This window comes from Diospyros lotus, chromosome 3, assembly GCF_014633365.1.
Source record: "Diospyros lotus cultivar Yz01 chromosome 3, ASM1463336v1, whole genome shotgun sequence".
NCBI lineage: Eukaryota > Viridiplantae > Streptophyta > Magnoliopsida > Ericales > Ebenaceae > Diospyros > Diospyros lotus.
In genome coordinates this window covers 39,549,849-39,569,424 of record NC_068340.1, presented here as the reverse complement: position 1 = coordinate 39,569,424, position 19,576 = coordinate 39,549,849, and the positions used below count along the sequence as shown (strand labels likewise).

General features: G+C 35.4%; 1 protein-coding gene and 1 pseudogene across 3 annotated transcripts; one reads left to right on the top strand and one right to left on the bottom strand.

Annotated features, from left to right (window-relative positions):
* Positions 1 to 573: 573 nt before the first annotated feature.
* LOC127797287 (beta-glucuronosyltransferase GlcAT14A-like) lies at positions 574 to 3,334 on the bottom strand (annotated as a pseudogene).
* Positions 3,335 to 5,847: 2,513 nt separating this feature from the next.
* On the top strand, positions 5,848 to 19,207 carry LOC127797282 (ABC transporter G family member 7). 3 transcript variants are annotated; one of them, XM_052330048.1, is made up of 12 exons: positions 5,848 to 6,227; positions 7,716 to 7,906; positions 8,011 to 8,161; positions 8,557 to 8,689; positions 9,680 to 9,881; positions 11,874 to 12,150; positions 13,249 to 13,380; positions 15,214 to 15,434; positions 16,374 to 16,586; positions 17,337 to 17,421; positions 18,593 to 18,830; positions 18,966 to 19,207. In XM_052330048.1, the coding sequence occupies exons 1-12, from the start codon at positions 5,943 to 5,945 to the stop codon at positions 18,995 to 18,997; spliced, it is 2,160 nt and encodes a 719-aa protein (XP_052186008.1). In that variant the 5' UTR covers positions 5,848 to 5,942; the 3' UTR covers positions 18,998 to 19,207. The 3 variants fall into 3 exon arrangements, with proteins under 3 accessions (XP_052186008.1, XP_052186007.1, XP_052186009.1); XM_052330047.1 differs by having other exon boundaries at positions 18,593 to 19,207; XM_052330049.1 differs by lacking the exon at positions 5,848 to 6,227 and adding an exon at positions 7,172 to 7,190 and having other exon boundaries at positions 18,593 to 19,207.
* The last annotated feature ends 369 nt before the right edge of the window (positions 19,208 to 19,576 follow it).

Below are 19,576 nucleotides of genomic sequence, written 5' to 3'. Positions count from 1 at the left end.
CGGTATGTGCTTTCACTATACTGCACTGTTGTGTTGTAGCGTCTCATGACTTGTGTGTACTTGTGGGGCTGTGTTTGGGATGGTCTCTTCTTTTATTTATAGCCTTTCATTTCTTATAAACTTGCTGAGTCTTGCGACTCACCTTGCTTTCCATCATTCCAGGTAAGGGTAAAGCAAAGGCCGAGGGCGAGGATCGTTCCATTTAGCAGCCGGCCGCGTTGGTAAGGTGTACAGTTAGCTGCCCCCGTCATCTCTGATGTTTTGCTAGAGTCGTTGTCTTTTATTTTTGACTGTGCCAGGTTGTCATTTGTACCTCCTATTGTTGGCACAGGGTCTGTATGTATTTTTATATACTTCATGACCGCTGTATCAGCGGGGTGCTTGTGGGCATGCATGTTTACCGTTTTGCTTCCGCTGTTAAATTTCTTATTTATGCATGCCAGGGCATTTCTGTCTTTTGTCTATTCCTCTTCCCTTCTGTGAGCGCACTCGTTCGGATAGACCGGGTGGTTGGGATATCCGGGCGGGGGTGCTTACACTCTCTCTCTCTCCGAGGAAACCTGATATAAGTCATCACTTGCACTGGTTTGAATATGCATTCCAATCATCAAGAAGCTTGGTTATCGACTCCTGAAACCTTTTTGCTTGAGGCCCCGGCTTCAAGCCAGTAACATTATCCCACCTAGAGCATGGATCCATCCACCGGCACTTCTGCCCGGAGCACCAAGCCCCTGGTGCAGCTCTGTTATGGTGGCGGTTGAGGATCTTCTTGTCAATTACATTGAGGGCTGGATTGTCATTGTGAAACTTCCTAACAAAAGCAGCTCCACTTTGAACCATCTTCTCGTAATCTGATGTGTTGAGAGAGGGGTTCCATCTTTGGGGGGATTATCCCAGATCATGTATCTCAGATCACTGTTAACAGTTGTGTTCTTGAACTAGGGTGAATTGCAGATGACAGATTGGAAATAGACTTCTTGGGGCAAGATTGCATTGTTAAAATACATTAGAAGGGTGCGAGGGAGGTTATCCCAGCCAAGGATACAGAATTCCAGAAAACCCAGGGTTAAGAAAACCCATGGAGAACCTGATAACAGAGAACTCTGTTTCAGCATAGTTTTCCTCTGTTGATCCCAATTTTTTCATGCTAACATTTACAGGGAACTAAACTAGGTAAAGAAGCAGAAAGAGGATTTGCCTGTGAAGACCCTAAAGCATCCGGCGTTGGCTGTTTTTGTGTGGCGTGAAATATTTGGACCCTCCTTGCCAAGTAAAGCCCTGGATCAACCACAATTGTCTGAATCCTTTTACCCCTACATTGACATCAAACAGAGCCCTGCTGCTCAAATATGGTTCGTGTTGTCAGCAACAAAATTATAGCTTATTTAGCAATAAGGGTTTGCCTACTCTTTCCATCCAAGATCACTAGAATGGTTAATGAAATTGACGTCTCTCTGGACAGAGGAGAACATGTGGGATAAATCTGAAAGTGTATTTAAGACAAGCAAATCTTTAGTTAACTCAGGACTTCCTATACAATAATCAATAGGAATTTGTGGGAGACTCACAACAAGAAGTTTGATTGTCTACCACCACACAAGGTGCATTATTCAAGTATAAACACCATATGCCAGGCAACGGCACAAGCATTTGCTACAAGCACCCTAGTTTCTGGAACAAAATGAAACCAACAGACAAAGGTACTAAGTTAACAACCTATATCATATACTTCGAAGAAAATCAAAGCAATGACAAGAAATACCATTCAGCATTTGATTGAAATCATGATGCTGGGGTATTCAATATTAACTTATTGATGTATATACTAAAAGCCTCAGGCATCAAATTCATAACAGTGACACAATTAATCACAGATCAAAATATGCATGTCAAGAAAATACCAATTTCACATTCACAATGGTAAGAGAAGGTATAGATGATAATTATGATTCTAATTTTCTTGATCAGCATCTTAAGCTTTAATCCCAATAAGGGAGTCAACTCAATGAAGTATAACTGTTCAATCATCTCTATTCATGGCCATATTTTCTATAAGGTCATTATATCCCATGTTATATCTAAGTCTTCTCAAACTAACTTTTTTGGTCTTTCTCTATCTCCTTTGCTACGAACTTCTTCCACTCCAACCGCTTGCCTCACACGTATGTCTATAAGTTTATTCTCATATTGAAAACCCATTGATTGTTAAATCCGAAAGCTCTTTGTTGGTATCCACAAGCAATCCTGAGAATCCTTTTTTCACCGGCAGAAGGTAAACTTGATAGTCAAAAAGAAAATTTCAAATAAAACAGAATTGTGATCAAGATAAGAAAATTGCATCATTTCAGTCACAAATTCCTCCAGGATGGCCTCCAACCCACCTAATACAGATAAACAATGGATGATGATCCTCCTAAAACCATTTGCCTCAACATTCAAACTAATCAGAAAGTTCTAATCTCTAATCTAAGAGGGTTAACACAAGCATTCTGCATAATATTACAAAGGTAGTAAATCCAAGTAGACTTACTTTTCTTTTTTGATAAATAACTGCTAAATAAAAAAAGCAGCATAAAGGGAGCAAATATTCCCAATTTGACCATATGAACTATGTGTTCTCACATTGGATAGGTCTTGGCACTGTACAATATACTACTCTCTTACAAAAATTTGTATATAGCAATATAAAGAGCAACACTGAAATCAAATTCCCTCGAACAGACATAGAACATTAAGAATATATGAATCAGAAAGTAAAGTAGCATACCATCTTGAGTAAGTAACGGATAGTCAGTTGCCCTCAAGGTAATTAACCAATCCATCCACCATCAACCTTCAACAGTACAGCCACCGCATGTAAAGTCGCGGCGACGGTAGTCGATCCCATGTACGTCAAAGGATCAAGCTTCCCCATCACATCAACATTCGCGAAATAACGTATAGCCGCCACGGACTTGACCAAACCGGCCAATTTCCGCCTCTCGTCGTCCGAACCATCCGCCCTAATGTGGAGCAAGTACCGGTTCCGGGGATTATAAACCGCCAGTAACAGCCAGAAAATTCTGTCGGGGTCGCCTCTGCCGCCTGAGATGTAGTAAGCGAAAGGCCGGGGGGTAACCGACTCCGCGGCGGACGGCGGCGGCAAAGGGCCTTCGCGAAGTGTAGTAGGAGGCCCTGAGGAGGAGCATGAGAGACACAAATGCGTGGGCGAAGAGAGCAAAGAACCATTTCTTCCCAGCTCCCATACTGGTTAATCTAATCCTAGGAGCATGGAATTAAAACCCAGAAAATTTTGAAGAAATCAGGCGCTTTGAGCTATGTAACTGCGAAACAACTTCAATCGTGAACGGATCGAAGATATTGATCTTTGAGGATCTGATTTGAAGATCTAGTTAGAGTGAGTGTTGGAAGTAAATCAATATAGGGTTTACATCCACATTGAAATGAATTGTCGCTATCTATATGCAAACACGACTCTAAGATCAGATCAGCAGAAGGAAGGAGAGAGAAAGCTAGGGTTCCCAGCATTCAATTTTCTAACACAGATTAAGAATTTGATTTGATCTCTCCGTCAATCGAATCGAAGAACAAAGGGAATGCATACGCACGTGGGAACGGGGCAGAATGTTTTATCTAATACATTCCATTTTATTAACATTAAATATGATATTTTATTTTATAAAAATCAAGATATATTAAATGTAACCGGAAGTTATAGGTCAATGATCTGGTGAGTACTATATCGGTGCCAATTTGATGAGTTGTGAGTTCAATCTTTTACCTACATAAGAGTCAAAGACCCTACATGTGATTTATCTTTCATAAAGTAATTAAGGACGCGAGTACTAAAGTCGCACAAAAACCGTCATCTCAAGATATATTAAATGTAATAATAAAATAAAATTATCATTTCATTTTTTTTATTCACCTGGAGTGTTCGAACTTCTCCCGACTAATTTCTAAAGGCGGGTGACCTCCCTCATGATGCACCCCCGATAAATTTAAATACAAACACAGTCTATACACACTTAGAGTTGGACATTCAATGTAATTTATGTATGACTTGTCTTCCAGTTAAAAGTTGTCTTCCAACAATAATTTTATTAAAGACCATAAAAGACCTCATTCACTGGGAAATATTTCAAAGACAAAGAATTGAGAACTATTATAAGAATTTCAAATGGTAAATTAAAATCGACAATTGTGTTAACTATTATAATAACGTGTAAATTTCAAAGATTTTATAATAACATGTACATTTCAAAGGATACAGTGGCCGATTATTTTGATTTAATTAAAATTTTATTTATTATTAATTATTTTTATTTCCTTACACTTTATTATTTTGTATTTTTTTAATATTTTTAGTTTGAACAATTATTTGATTAGTTTAATTTAATTTAAAAAAAATATTTATTTAATTTAAAAAATTCGATCAATTCAATAATCGAACTAAACGAATCAATTGAGAGAACACTTATATTTTTAGTTTTTAATTTATGTTTTTGCAACACACAAAGAAAGGAGATAATTTGATATTTTAAAAAAATCAATAATTATTTTTATCACATACGAAGTTTCGTATCATATAAAGTTGAATGAAAGAAAGGGCTATCCTCAACTTTTCGCCAAATCTAGGATGCCACGTGTAATTTATAATTTAAAAATAATGTCTTTTTAGTTTCAAAAAATAATTTCTTCGAAAATAGTAATATTTCGAATAAGACTTCAATGACTGCAAACACCAACCTTATCCTCACAGGGACACGTGTTGGTCGAATTTAGTAACCGTCGGAAAATGAATGAATACGATTACAGATGCCATGGGGCGTGTTTGGCTTTTGTTTTCCAAATTAGTTTCTGATTTTGAAAATGAGAATATTACGAGCAATTTTATTCTCAATATATATATATATATATATAACTTTTTTACCAGTTACCCTGTTTTCTATCTATATAAAATTCTTATTATTTATTTATTTATTTTACTTAATAAATTATTAAATCTTAAATTTGGTTCAATAATAAGAGATTATAGTGAGTGTTTTTTTATCACAAGTGTTTAATCATCTCTCAAATAACCATACATACAAATTTTTACATACTTATTTGATGTAAAGAAATATTATATTTGTTCAATAATTTAACCAATATTATGTGTTTTTATCAATAGTAAAAATTATATCACTTTTTAAAAACAGACAATCCATAAACCTTTTTAAGTGAGGTATTTGTTTTCCTATTTTCTTTTATTTAAAAGAATTTGACTTAAATTTTCAAATCACAATTTTTCGATTTGACCAGTCAATAATAATTTGAATTATTGAAAAATTAATTGTAGCAATTTATTTCATAAATAGACATATAAAATCGACCACCAATACCCTTTAATTAAAATATAAAAAATTCTATAATTACTAATTGTTGATAATTATATTTTTAATAACTGTGTTTGTTATATTTCTCAAATCACTCAAACTATTAAACTATGATTTAGGTGATTTAAAATACGTTTTACTGCTCAAATCAACTATTACACACCTTTTATTTTTTACTTGTTGACTCATTCTTTTTATTAATAAATAATAAAATTATATTATATATTTATATTTTTTAAATCTCACAATGCGAGAGATTCATAGTCGACTTTACCCCCTTTTTTTTTTTTTATCATACAATTGGAATTTTTAAAAATTTTAACAACACATTTATTTATCCCTGATTTTATTTTTAAAATGATTTTTCAAACCCAAAGGAAATAATTTTAAATTAATTATTTAAAACTATTGCTACTAGAAAATATCTTTTTGAAGATAATAAAATTAAATATGCCAAAAATTTAGCAATCATGCCAAAGAAGCCTCACGGGGAAGGATCAAACGACGGACTGACTACTGAACCGAGAAATCATAATAGACCTCTGCTTTGACAGAGTGGGGATAATGGTGGTGCTTAGCGTCGTCGGACAAGGTGTCGGCCGGATAGTGGGACTCGGCCGGAAGGGCGGTGTAGGCCAGGTTGTGGCCGCCTTGGCGGCGGCGCTCTTGCTCCGCCTGTTCTCCGGCCCCGGCCCGGCGTACTTGCCGGAAAATGAGGCGGAGGACGAGAAGGACGGTGGCGGAGATGGAATTGACGGCGGCGAATCTCCGTCCGCCGGAAAAGTTTCACCAGTGACTATCCGGTGGAGCGACATCACCTGCTCCCTCTCCGATAAGTCCTCCAAAGGAGTGAGATTACTTCTTCTGCTCGAACAGTAACCAACCCCCCCCCCCCCCCCCCCCCCCCTGCATGTTGCATTAGTGCAGAAGCGTAAGATATGACAAGCTAGGGTTAAAAGCATGTTTGGCTGGCTATAAAATGCACGAAAGACGATGAATTTTGAAATTTAGAGGCGATGATATGTAAAACCTTATTTAACCGTGCCTAATTTGACGTTTGGATTAGCCGATTTTAGTTTTTCTGACACGCATGTGCCGCCGAACTTTCTAATCTTTATTTTATCTCCCCATTTTCTCAGAAAGCAGCGTATATAATTTCAATTTGTTGGAAAATTTTCAAAACTGTAGCTACATATTGCTATTCTATATATAGCCGTATGTATTGTTTTTGGAAATAGCTAGTTTTTGGAAGCACATAGTGGAATTCGGTGATGGAATGCCACTTTTGAAGGCATTTATTGCTTTAGCCAACGCTTTGATAGTAATGTTGTACTGGTTACTGCTAAGGTCTTTGTTACAGTATAGTTTGAAGCACTAGATGCATGTCTATGTGGTAATGACTTCAACCATTGGATCGAGTCAACTATGATCTAATGGTTGAATCAAAATCACTGTACTAAAGTGCGTGAGCATGCACTCAAGTAAATGTTACAAGCTAATGCCAACACATGGATAGAATTTAGTTTGATTGTTTAATGGCAATTACTCGCATTTAGATTGATTTTTTTTTTTTTTGGTAAATAGATTGAAATTTAAAAATTGTTCTAGTATTCATTTACCAGAATAGCCAAGAAAGCCTACAAAAGAACCCCATAAAATTTCCTATGATCTCTCTCTCTCTCTCTCTCTCTCTCTCTCTCTCTCTCTGTTGTTTGTCTCCTTAAAATTATCTTGAAATGGGTTCTGTTCTGAAACAAATATCTCTTTTTCTCACCAGAGTAGTTTAACTGGAGCTTGATTATGGAAGCATAGGTTTACCATATGGTCACTAGGCTCAGTTGTTTTTTTTTATATAGTTCAGTGCATATATCATATGACATTGTTATTATTACAAGCTATGCCATGATCCTTCTGTATGAGGCTTTTCTGGTATGATTTCAGGGGAAAAAAGGTCATGTTAGACTTATTTCATTTGTGGGAGGCACCAAAAAGTCAAATTTACAATATAGGTTGCTTTATAGACAAATTTAATGCAAGCTTTTGAACTTCTCTTCAACTGAATTGGTGGGAGCAGATATTGATGGCCACTCAATAATATATGCCCTATAGCACTTTTCAACAGATCTTCAGATTCCACAATCTGTCTAAAAGATTTTTGTGTTATTGGTTGCCTCCTACTACCTTTCTTTAACTCAGAGAAAAAAAACATAATTTAGACTTTCACTCTGTTTGTTCATGCGCAAGCATGGGAATTTGTTTGGTATTATCTATTAATAGCATCAATATAATCTCTTCCCACAGATATTAACTGTGTTGTAATGGTGGGTGGTTTTTTAGGTGAGATTTCTGCTTAAGAATGTGTATGGAGAGGCAAAACCAGGAAGATTGCTTTCAATAATGGGGCCATCAGGATCAGGGAAGACAACACTGCTCAATATTTTAGCAGGTCAAATTATTGCTTCACCCCGGTTGCATTTATCAGGCCTTTTGGAGGTCAATGGACGGCCTGTGTTGAACAGAAATTATAAGTATGTATAGCTTTGATAGAACTTTCTAGAAGCTCCATATGTTACTCAGATAAACTGTTTAACACCATTCTGTATGTTTCTTTTAATCACTACTATCATTCCAGATTTGCTTATGTGAGACAAGAGGACCTTTTCTTCTCACAATTGACTGTTCGAGAGACACTATCTCTTGCTGCTGAACTCCAACTTCAGGAGATATCTTCAGTGGAAGAGAGAGATGAATATGTGAACAAACTATTGTTCAAACTAGGCTTGGTAACTCTAGCTTGAAACTTGTAGTTGCTTGTGTGAATTTTTCTTCTTTATATCAATGTGTAGCTTAATTGCATGGACATTAACACTTTTTTTTATTAATGGAAAGTAAGGTTTAAGTCTGTTCCTAATTGGAGTTTGTCTCTAGTTTCTCTTCAATTTTAGTGTAACCCTCAGTTCAATGCCAGACCATTTTCAGCTGTATGCATAAATGTTTTTCTTTTTAATTTTCTTTTTTGTTTTTAACAATAATTAGGATTTATGCAATTATATTACCCCTTTAGATTTTTCCAGCTTCATATGATAATGAATAATTGTTACCCTTATCTAAGTTTGAGATTTTTAAGACATTTTAATTTTTTTCCCCTTGTGTTGACTATCATGCTTTTCTTCAACAGGTCAGTTGTGCTGATTCTCCTGTCGGGGATGCTAAGGTCCGTGGAATTAGTGGTGGTGAAAAGAAACGTCTATCCCTGGCATGTGAACTGATAGCTAGTCCATCAGTCATATTTGCTGATGAACCTACAACTGGTAATTGTGCTTTATTATTTATATGTTGTGCATTTAGGACTAATTCTTTTCTGCAATATTATATTTCAATTGGACCAGTTCGTACACATTATTTATTTTGTATGTTGATCCAGTCCATCCAAATGATTGATTTGGTATATCTGAATGCCATGTTGATGGCCAAAGTTGATACTTATGGTTTGAACAAAATGTTTGTTCTGTTTTGTTTGTCTTTCCTGCTACCAAGGGGTATGATAGTGTTTGATGTAAAGTGAAATCTTTCTTTCAGGATTCAGATCATTGCTATGGTATGAGACCCAGGTTTGATCATTATTTAGTGATAACTATGCATTGTGAAAATGCTTTTGTTCTTTTTACTCATTGGAAATAAATTTTTTCGGATTGTGTAGTTAGTCATTATTAATTATTAATAATGAAACATAGGGCTCACAAATTTTTGCAGTTAGGTTGTTGAAAAATTTGGTTTGAGCACTATGTTATTCTAGTCACTTTCCTTCAGAAAGGGCTTACCAAGAGAATTTGTTTGATATATATTAGAATAATGTATTGGTGTCAAAAGCAGTTGAGCTGCATTAGCCAAAGTTTGAGGGTTCTATACAGTGTCACTTCCTGTGAGTCTCAGACTATTTCATTGAACTGAAGTCTAAAAATTACACTTGGTTTTCAAACAAGATTGAGGTTGGGAAAAGTGATTGGGGTAGTAACTAGCCCTGTAACAGGAAAGGCAGGCCTCCTATTCTTGAAACCAAGTATTTGTTTGATGTTGCTTTTAATTTGCATCACCTTTGGTGGCTAATCCATTACAACATTTCGAGTAGCTGCATTATTAGGGCCATGTATAAGTTGATTTGACAATTGTAGAAAAATAAATTAATTTCTAGAGTCTTATTCTTGCTTATATAATTTATTGATCTAGACATTTAATAAATAAATAACTATTGAATTATTCTTACTTCTTCTCAGCTATTACAAAATTGCTTTTGCTCTCAGGTCTTGATGCCTTCCAGGCAGAGAAGGTGATGGAAACACTTCAACAACTTGCACAGGATGGACATACTGTAATATGCTCCATACACCAGCCCAGAGGTTCAGTCTATGTGAAATTTGATGACATTGTGCTGCTGGCAGAAGGCGGACTTGTTTATGCTGGACCTGCACATGATGAACCACTGGCATACTTCTCAAGATTTGGGTTGGTATCTGAACTCATTCGTCTTACTGTTCCTCTATAAGTGCTATCTTAGTGTCTTTATAAAATAGTCCGAAAATCCATTAGTAGTATTATTTTTATTTTATTTTTTCTGGGGATTCTATATTTTCAGGTAAATCCATGCACACCCACTCCTTAAAATCATTTTTTTTTAAATAAAAGATATTTGCAATAGTTCCCATCAAAGAAGCAGCATTCAGTTTGCACAAGTGCTCATGCTAGTTGGTCAAAATCAGCTAAAGCTATCAGCTAGGACCATATCTTCTCTTTAGCCCTTCTGGTTGCCTTGTTTGGTGTTTGGCAGTTGAGTCCTTTATGCAGCCTAGATCTAAAATTATGAGAGAAAAATAAGAGGTTGTTATCTTCGTGTTTCAATTTTCAATTTTGAGTTCATTTTCAGTTTTGTATTTTGAGTGTTTATTTTGAGATTGCTAAGAACGTGTTCTTTTTGTTTATGTTTATAGCATTTTTCGCATTTTGGAAATTGTGAGCGTGTTTGTGATGAAAACAGCCAAAACGACTTTTTATTGTTTTGAGTTTTCTTTACAAAATCTTTCCTTGTTTTTTGAAAATAAGAAAATAAACATGTTTTCACTGTTTTAGAAAACTGAAAACGGCCTAAAAACAATAAAGATAACAGGGCCTAAGTTTTTCTTAATTAAGTTGATCTTTTTTTTCTGCTATGCTTAACTAAAGTAAGTTAAAAATTATTGATACGATTTTGATCATATTGTTAAGGACGAAAACAATCTAAGTGTATTGCATCTAGATGCAGAAGCTTGTGTGCAAGATGTATAAAGATAAATATTACGTTGACAATTTCTCATTTACTGGCTGTAAAGTATACTCTCAACCCTGAACCATCAATCTAAGAGTATTGCATCTAGATGCAGAAGCTTGTGTGCAAAATGTATAAAGATGAATATTAAGGATGAAGACAATCTAAGAGTATTGCATCTAGATGCTGAAACTTGCGTGCAAAATGAGTAAAGATGAATATAACATTGACAATTTCTTATTTACTGGCTGTAAAGTACTCTCTCAACCCTGAACCATCAAGGATCCTTTATTCTCCTATACGCTGTTTTGTTTTCCCCTTGGTCTCAAGAATCTTATGCGTGAATTTCATATACATGAAAAAGCAACCAACTAAATGTTTCTTGACATCTGGAAGTTTCTGATTATGTCTTGGTTATTCTGCCATTATATGCAGATTGTTAAGATCTCTGGCATTTTACCAAAAATTTTGGGACTAAACACATAAAGATGTAAACACTTTGCTGCTTTCTGGTCGAAGAAAAGTTAAGGCATTAAGCACTGTACAGGAACTGGAATTCTTTGATCCATTGTTACTGGAACTGGTTGTTACTTTTAATACAAAGCTGTGTGTATCTGTGCATTTACTCTTTTTGGAATTCTTTGACCTGCATTTTCACCAGAACATTGGGAGTCTGCTTAATCATCTTTGGCCAATATGTATAAGCATCACTGTGCCACTAAGTCTCTGACAAATTTAACTAATGATTGAAATGCTGCTGAATTTGGATGGTAAGATAGGTTTCCAGAAGCTGAGAATTCCTGGACATCACTTTTTGCTAGGATTCTATTTAACAACATAATGTACATTTTATAAATTGATAAAAAGTGTGTTGCTGGACCATACATATGAAAGAAAAAAATAAAAATTTGTTAGTCACATTTCAATAAGAATTGCATAAGCATTAATCAGTTAGAAGATTAGTGTTTTCTAAACCATGTAAAGTACATGTATGAACTGTACATTGGGCCACAAATTGGCAAGTTATAATAAATATATATATATATACACATTTATGGCTTTTACTTGTGCCCGTCTTCCTTCAAATATGCCTTCAGGCTGTTCCATGTGCATATACACTTTCCAGTTATTCATGTTAAGAGCTATTGCTTTCTGGATGCTAGTTCTGAAAGCATTAATTGTTTGATGGTTGACAGGTACCATTGCCCAGATCATGTTAATCCAGCTGAATTTTTGGCTGATTTGATATCTGTTGACTATAGTTCTGCTGAAAGTGTCTACTCTTCCCAAAAGAGGATAAATGGCCTTGTTGAGTCCTTCTCACAAGAAGCACCATCAATTGTATCTGCAACTCTTCTTGCTAGAAGGAAAACTTCTAAGAACAATAACAATTTAAGGAAGCATACTACTGTGAAAAAGAAAGGGAGTTGGTGGAGGCAGTTTTGGCTGCTCCTTAGACGTGCTTGGATGCAGGTGATTCCTTTAATTGTGACTTAATTTACTTGTCGTGTTAAATTAAAATGGATAGCAAACTAGATCTTATAGCTGATTGGCACATTCCATTGCTTCACTACTCTCTATCTCTTCTTTGTCTTGATAAGTGGTATAAATTTGTAGCAAAGTGTCTTCAGCATTTTGTGTGATAGTAAGATTCCATTAAAGTTAAACGAAAATTTTGTAAGATGGGTTTGAGATCAACTTGGTTGTATGGCATATAATGTTGGATAGTAAAATTCCAACATGTGCAAACTATGAGCATAATGGAGATGAGGATGTTACAATGGATGCATGGCCATACAAAAAGGAGAAAAGATGAAATTAGAAATGAGGTTATTCAGCTATATGAACTCTAGCTCACCCATGATTTCTATCTATGGTCTTATCTTTTGTAAGACCCTTATAACCATATCATACCTAAAACTAACAAGTTTTTCTTTGTCTTCCTCTACATTTTTTTGCTAAGGACTTGTTCCATTACATCCACTCTTCTCATAGGAAACTCTGTTGGTCTTCTTCCACCAAACCATCTTAATTGAGTTTCATGCATCTTATCTTCAATAGGAGCCACACATGGTGAGATTAAGGCCTAATATGTTGTAGTAAAGTGCATCAACGCAATGGTATGCAACCCATATCATGATATTTAATTGCTTCCCTTTTTTATATTTCTTCTTCTTCTTCTTCTTTTTGTCTTTTTCCGGAAAGTAGCAATACAAATTTTTATTAAAGTGCATTAAGAGGATGCAGTCTGGGTGAAAAATTTTCATTGTTTCACTTTTCTGTATCTCTACTGTTTGTTCACTTTCTTACTGCTTCCCCTCCTTTCCCTTTCCTTCTTCCTCAGACTTAGAACATTGGAATATTTTTCATTATGTTTCTTAATAAAATCCTTGCTCTCCAACTGTGAAACAATTATCAAGATGCATATGGTAGCAGTATTTTATAGAATGCATTAAATTTTTATAAATGTTGAATTCATTTCTGGCCTCAAATTAAAATTGATGCTTGGTAATTGTACCCAAGTTTTATCTTTTCTGCAACTTGATTTGCCACCTGCAAATTTCTCACTAGGCTTCTCGTGATGGGCCTACAAACAAAGTTCGGGCAAGGATGTCGATTGCATCAGCAATCATTTTTGGCTCTGTTTTCTGGAGGATGGGAAGATCTCAGACTTCAATACAGGACAGAATGGGATTGCTTCAGGTATTTGCCATCGATGGTTTTGTGAATGTATGAGTGACACTGATATAATGATAATGGTAATTGTTGATGTCATTCGTGTTTTGTTTATGAATGCTGTTGAGATAACCAATGTACAGTTAATGTAATATGCACACTTAAAGAACAGAATGTTCATTAGGGTATTCTGTCCTATCAAGGAGAGATATAAACTGAAATTTGTCAGCATAATTAGAATTGGTCATTTGTCCTACATACATTGTTCTATAAACATGTATGGATGGTTATGTTTTGAGTCATTTGGCTTTTAATAATGAGCAAGGCTTGTCTTAGATTTTATGTTTTTTTGCCCTGTTTTTTGTCTTGGGGACAGACAGACATATGAATGTATTCAACATTTTTCATGGTTGATACTTCTAAACATGTGCCCAAAAAGCTGTCTTTACTTTCAAAACTTTGCTGATGAATACTTCTACTCCAACCAAATTGTCTGCCATTTGTTTTTTTAAATAAGATTGATGTTATATGAAGAGCAGACACTAGTTAAGCATGCAATGGGAGTTTTCAGTTTTAGATAAAATCACAATTGTAAAGTAAAAGATACATTAGTTATTGTGGCCAATATTTTTGGATGGAATGCTCTGCTGAAATATTCAGGTAGATTTTTTTTGAAGTCTGTTTCATCAACATATCTCAATTTTTCATTTTAAAATTATTGAGGGAAAGAATGCTTTGGTTTTGTTCTTATGCATGATAGAAAGTGGCATGCTCTGCCAAAACATGTGGTCTTGTCCTTTTACTTTTTTTTTTCTTATAATTTACATGTGGATTCTGCACCTGTGAGCGTGTGCATGTCCCAAATAAGTTGTCTTCTCTGTTCAATGTACCAAAAGTTGACCATAGATTGGTTGGATGAGGCAAGTTACAGGTTGTTGTATGAGAGGGACAGGCTCAGTTGGTTTCACCATTTTGGAATCTTGTATGCTTTAGAGTTTACTTGGATTGCTACTTGCAAATCTAATATTTATTTATACAAGCTGTAAGAAATTATGAAAACAAAAATTTCATGGTTCATTGCATTTTCACCACTAAACTAGATTGATATGGCCAATAAAATGCAAAACCAAACAAAAGTGATAACCTTTAAATAAATAAAAAAGAAAATCATAGAACTAGTACTTTTTCTCACCTCTCTTTTATAAAATAAAAGAATGTATGTATATTTCTTATCTGGTGAATGGGTTATACAAGGATTATATACTTGCATCCTACTCTAAAGAAAGGAAATGATATATTCTAGAGATATACAAAACATCTGAGAATATATATATATATATATAGAAGATATAATAGTTGCCTAATATAAAGATCATATCTTAACATCTTTCAATTGCTTGGCAAGGTCTCTTTTCCTTTTCTATTTCTTGTAGAGTTGCCAATGTTTTCTCTTTGATTGGGATCCCTAATTTTGTGGATCCAATTTGCATCTTGTGCATTCCAAAATCTGGAAGCAACCATGTTCTAGTTGTGTGAACTCAATTCCAGTTCCACCTTTTTAAGATTTTGATGTCATTGGTTTAGCAAAGATTACTTGGATTTTTTTAGTCTGTTCCAGGACATTAGTGTTATTGATAGGTGCACATCCAAGGTTGCTTGCTGGAAGAATACTGAGTTGGAATTGCTTGCTGAAAATTCAATTTTACTTATTTTCTTGCTAAGATGAAGAAAAGATGTTTCCACAAGCCTTCATTTTCTTATGCATAATTCTTGAGAATATTAAATGTGTAAATTTAAGAAGTGGAGATATTTGATTGTTCTTATGTTTGTTTGTTTTTTTTCTCTCTTTTCCTTCCATAGGTTGCAGCCATAAATACAGCCATGGCTGCCCTCACAAAAACTGCAGGCGTCTTTCCCAAGGAACGTGCTATTGTCAATAGAGAGCGTGGTAAAGGGTCTTATGCATTAGGTCCATATCTGCTTTCTAAGTTACTAGCTGAGATCCCCATTGGAGCAGCATTCCCATTACTCTTTGGAACCATTCTGTACCCCATGTCTCGTCTTAATCCAACTTTGTCCAGGTAAGTTTCCGTAATGTTAACTAGGCCAGTTTGATTTCTGATCTTAGCTGCTTCGGGGGAGTGCTGTTTTCCAATTACTTCTCCATGTTCTACAGTGGAGCCTACTTTTATCTTTGCAGTAGAGCACTGGACAGACATGAATGATGGAAAATTATATTAGTTATTTTCTTTTCCTTTGTAGAAAATGAAATCAGCATTGGATCTTTTCCATTATGCCACAAAATTTCATCTATTTCTACAAATGTAGAAGAGAAGGTAAAAGAAAAAGGGCTTTAATCTTTTATGCAACATATGCAAAAATACGTGTAAAAATGTGTACATTTATTTTGTTTCATAAGAAAAACTGCGATTTATTCATTAAAAGACCTCTCTCCTGGTTGATATTTAGTTATGTTTGCTGCTTTGTCAGCCAAAACATCAGCCACAATCCTATAAAATGGGGTTTCTTTTTAAGAAAGCACCAACATGTAACCTCTGCGAAGTTTCTTTAAAATGGGACATAGAACAAGTAAAAGAAACTATTAATAAGATACGCAACAGCCTGTAGACTAAGCACTATGTCTGTCAACTGAAGATTGGACCTTGTTTGGGCTTGCTGAAAAACATGACTCATTTCTCTCTGGATATTTTCCTGTTAATTTTGTGCTCTTTAGTATAGAAGCCTGCTAGATGCGCGGGAAAGAAGTTTAGGGCCAGAACATCTTATTACTAAACTTGATATAAACAAAGTTTGGAAGGATTAATTAGGGTTGTTCAGAACCCAAACAACCTGAGCAATCCAACTCAAACTGTGAACTCTATTACTATTTGTCGGTAGATATTCTGTAGAAATTTAAGCAATATCACTGCCAAGAGAATAGCTAGACATTCAATTGTTAGTGAGATTTGACGTGCTAATTAGAAAGCTTAAAATTACTGAAGGGATTTCTGCCTTTCTAGGTTTGGAAAGTTTTGTGGAATCATAACAATGGAGTCCTTCACTGCATCTGCAATGGGTCTAACCGTGGGGGCTATGGTTCCAACCACTGAAGCAGCAATGGCCTTAGGACCATCTCTTATGACAGTTTTTATTGTGTTTGGAGGCTATTATGTCAATGCAGATAACACACCAATTTTCTTTCGCTGGATTCCACGTGTTTCCCTTATAAGATGGTAAGTAACTTTCATGTATGAGAAACTTGGTAACAAATTCCAAGTTAAGAAGCATGAACATTTCATTTTTGGTGTCATACACACATCTGACATGTATTGAACACAGCTACTGGTTGGGCACTTTGAATACATGTTAGACACACGACATGGTGTGTCCCATAGGTTGGGCACACAATAGACATGAAAACACACTTAAGGATTTTCAGTAGAGTTTTAGAAATATGTTTTTGGTGGTAAAACCTACTATTACAATAAGTTTTTGAGTAAAGAATAAAAAAAACACATTTGAGCTTAATCACAACTCTAACAAAAATAGCTACTTTCGAGTAAAGAATAAAATTTTGCCATATTGTTCTTTTGCAAGGATTTGTATTGCCAATGTGACTTTTAGAGGCCAATTGACATTATGAATGCCATGCCGCCAATCCTTAGTTAGATGGGGTGCAATTAATGATAATGATGTCTATATTGTCACTTAATGATGGGTACATTTTTATGTTCTCAGTATTTTTTGGTTATTATGTTCATAAACATCAATAAAAAAATAAAAAATATCTTAGTTTTGCAGTATCCCAGTTGTGGCTGTATTCCTTTTTTTTTCTTTCAAATTGCTGTATCGTGTGTCCATTTCCATATCTGCATCCATACTAGTATCCGTATCTGTTCTGCTTAGATTCCTAGTGACCTGAATGGACAACAAGCTTTCCCTCCTCGGCCATATATAACTACATTATTTCCTGGTACTTTCAGGGCATTTCAAGGGCTTTGCATCAATGAATTTAGTGGCCTTCAATTTGATAGTCAGCATTCTTTTGATGTACAAACTGGAGAACAGGTAAATTGAAGAACATGAATCTTTCTTTCTTCCTTTCTTATTCTTCTCTCCCTTTGCTTTTTTTTGGTTGCATTATCTTGAGAGATGAAACTTGAAGCTTGTGTCTCACAGGACACTACATACACAGCAAACATAAAGTTTGACTTTCTTACCTTGGTTGGTCCATATGGTAGAGATTGTAGATATAAACTATGTTCTGCAGTTTGACCAAGCCGTTTTCAACAATGTTTATATGGAAACTGACCATTATAATTCTAGAGTTATTCTTCAGTTTGACATTTTTCTTTTGAACGTGTTGACCAAGATTATGCTTTCACTTCTAATGTTTTCCCTAGACTTGAGTATTAGCAGTATATGCCATATTCAGCAGCAGACCTAGGGGATAGCCAGGAGGCATCCTTAGTGCATGAGGCTTCCCACTTTGCAAGGGTTGAGGCAGCGTCATATTTTCATGCAATCTTATGCTTTTTTTTTTTTTATCTCAAAAAAAAGCTTTTCCATACGTCAAGCTTGCGAGTCGTGATCTTCCAATTATAAAGGAGCAACGTTATAATTGCTACCAACGTTCACCCTCCAAAGGGCATTCTCAATGCATGAGACTCCCTATTTTGGGCAAGCAGGGAAGGGTCATATTTGTGCACTATCTTCTGCTTGATTTTTTTTTCTTTTTTAATTTTGATGTGAAGAAGTTATTTTCCACCACTCAAACCTGTGACCTTCTGCCATTATCTGTTCATATACAAGTCCGTTACTTTACATTTGCCATGTAAATCTAGAGGAAACTAAGTGTTTCCACTGCTGTAAATTTGAACCAAAGTCTGGCACAAAATCCTGACTTCAATCTATCTGGTTGAAACATCACTATTTGGTTGTATTGCTATAACGAAGAATTACTGCTTACAGGTGAAGACCTGTGTTAGTTGGCTACAAGTACCAAACCATGTAGCCTGTCACATTTTGCAATAGGGATGGAATATAGTTAAGATCCTCATTTTCCCCGGCCCTGTACCCTCTTAAGAACTCTTTTAAGTCAAAATCATTTACTTTTATAATTTATTAAAGGCCTCACCTCTAGTCAATTCCAGATCAAAAAAGTTAAAAAGTCCATCCTAACCTACCTTCGTTAGAATAGCAATGCAGATTGCTTTTACGCATCTTTGTTCTTTTACAGGCACTTGAGCGGCTTTCTTTTGGAGAAGGTCGTGTTGGAGATACAGTGATGGCTCAGGGTCGAATACTGATGTTCTGGTACTGCACCACGTATCTTCTCCTCGAGAAAAATAAGCCCAAGTACCAGCGGCTGGAGGCACCTCCTCTCGATGAAACTAAACCGCAGCTGCAGCTTGAACCTCTTGATCTTGATCTGGAGGAATCATACCAACAAATTGAGCCTCCAGTCGAAGAGCAAGGTAAACCTGGCCAGCAGCTTGAATCTCCCCCACTAAAGCTTCTTAATCCCTTTATCCTAGAAGGTTTGTAATTACTTGGGCATTGATGTTGATGACATAAGATGTGCCACTTTTTATTTGATTTATCTCATACAGGTGCTAGTCTGGAGGAGATGCCTGTGCAATAGAGGAGGGCCCCTTGCTTTCTTAGGGAGATTTGAGCTATTTATAGTGAAAAAAATACACTAAACTGATGATAGTTTTTATTGATGAATGTAAACATATTAGGACCTTTTGTCTGAGGGTCGCCAATTTGCCAAGGCATCCATCCTAAGTGCTAGTTCTCCATTGATATGGTAAGTTGACAACTTATTGAATTTAACTTAATTATTTTCTTACTTTGTTATGGTTGGTTCGCTAGTCAGGTAAGGTGCTGTTTTAGTATTCATTTTGCAGTAGCTCAAATTACACATATGGTTAGGTTTGGTAGCAATAGTAAAGAAAATCCTTTTATGATTGAAACGTCACGGTTTTAAGGTATGAAAATAGTTTCTTTACGAATAAAATAATGAGTGACAAAAGTATGAAAATTGTCCTTTTTTATTTCTTCTAAAGTGAGAAGTCTTGTGTATTAAAAATGTTTTTGAAATAAGCACAATTTTGTCGTGTTCAAACAATAATAAGATTGTTTGACACAACAATAATATTGGGATCCAAACCATAGTTAAATCGAATCAACTTAGGCTGTGTTTGGGAGGGATTTAAAT

Coding starts and splice junctions, on each gene's coding strand:
- LOC127797282 (XM_052330047.1), top strand. CDS start 5,943: ATGGTGGTGCTTAGCGTCGTCGGACAAGGTGTCGGCCGGATAGTGGGA. Junction 7,907..8,010: donor GTGTTGAACAGAAATTATAA/GTATGTATAGCT, acceptor CTATCATTCCAG/ATTTGCTTATGTGAGACAAG. Junction 9,882..11,873: donor GCATACTTCTCAAGATTTGG/GTTGGTATCTGA, acceptor GATGGTTGACAG/GTACCATTGCCCAGATCATG.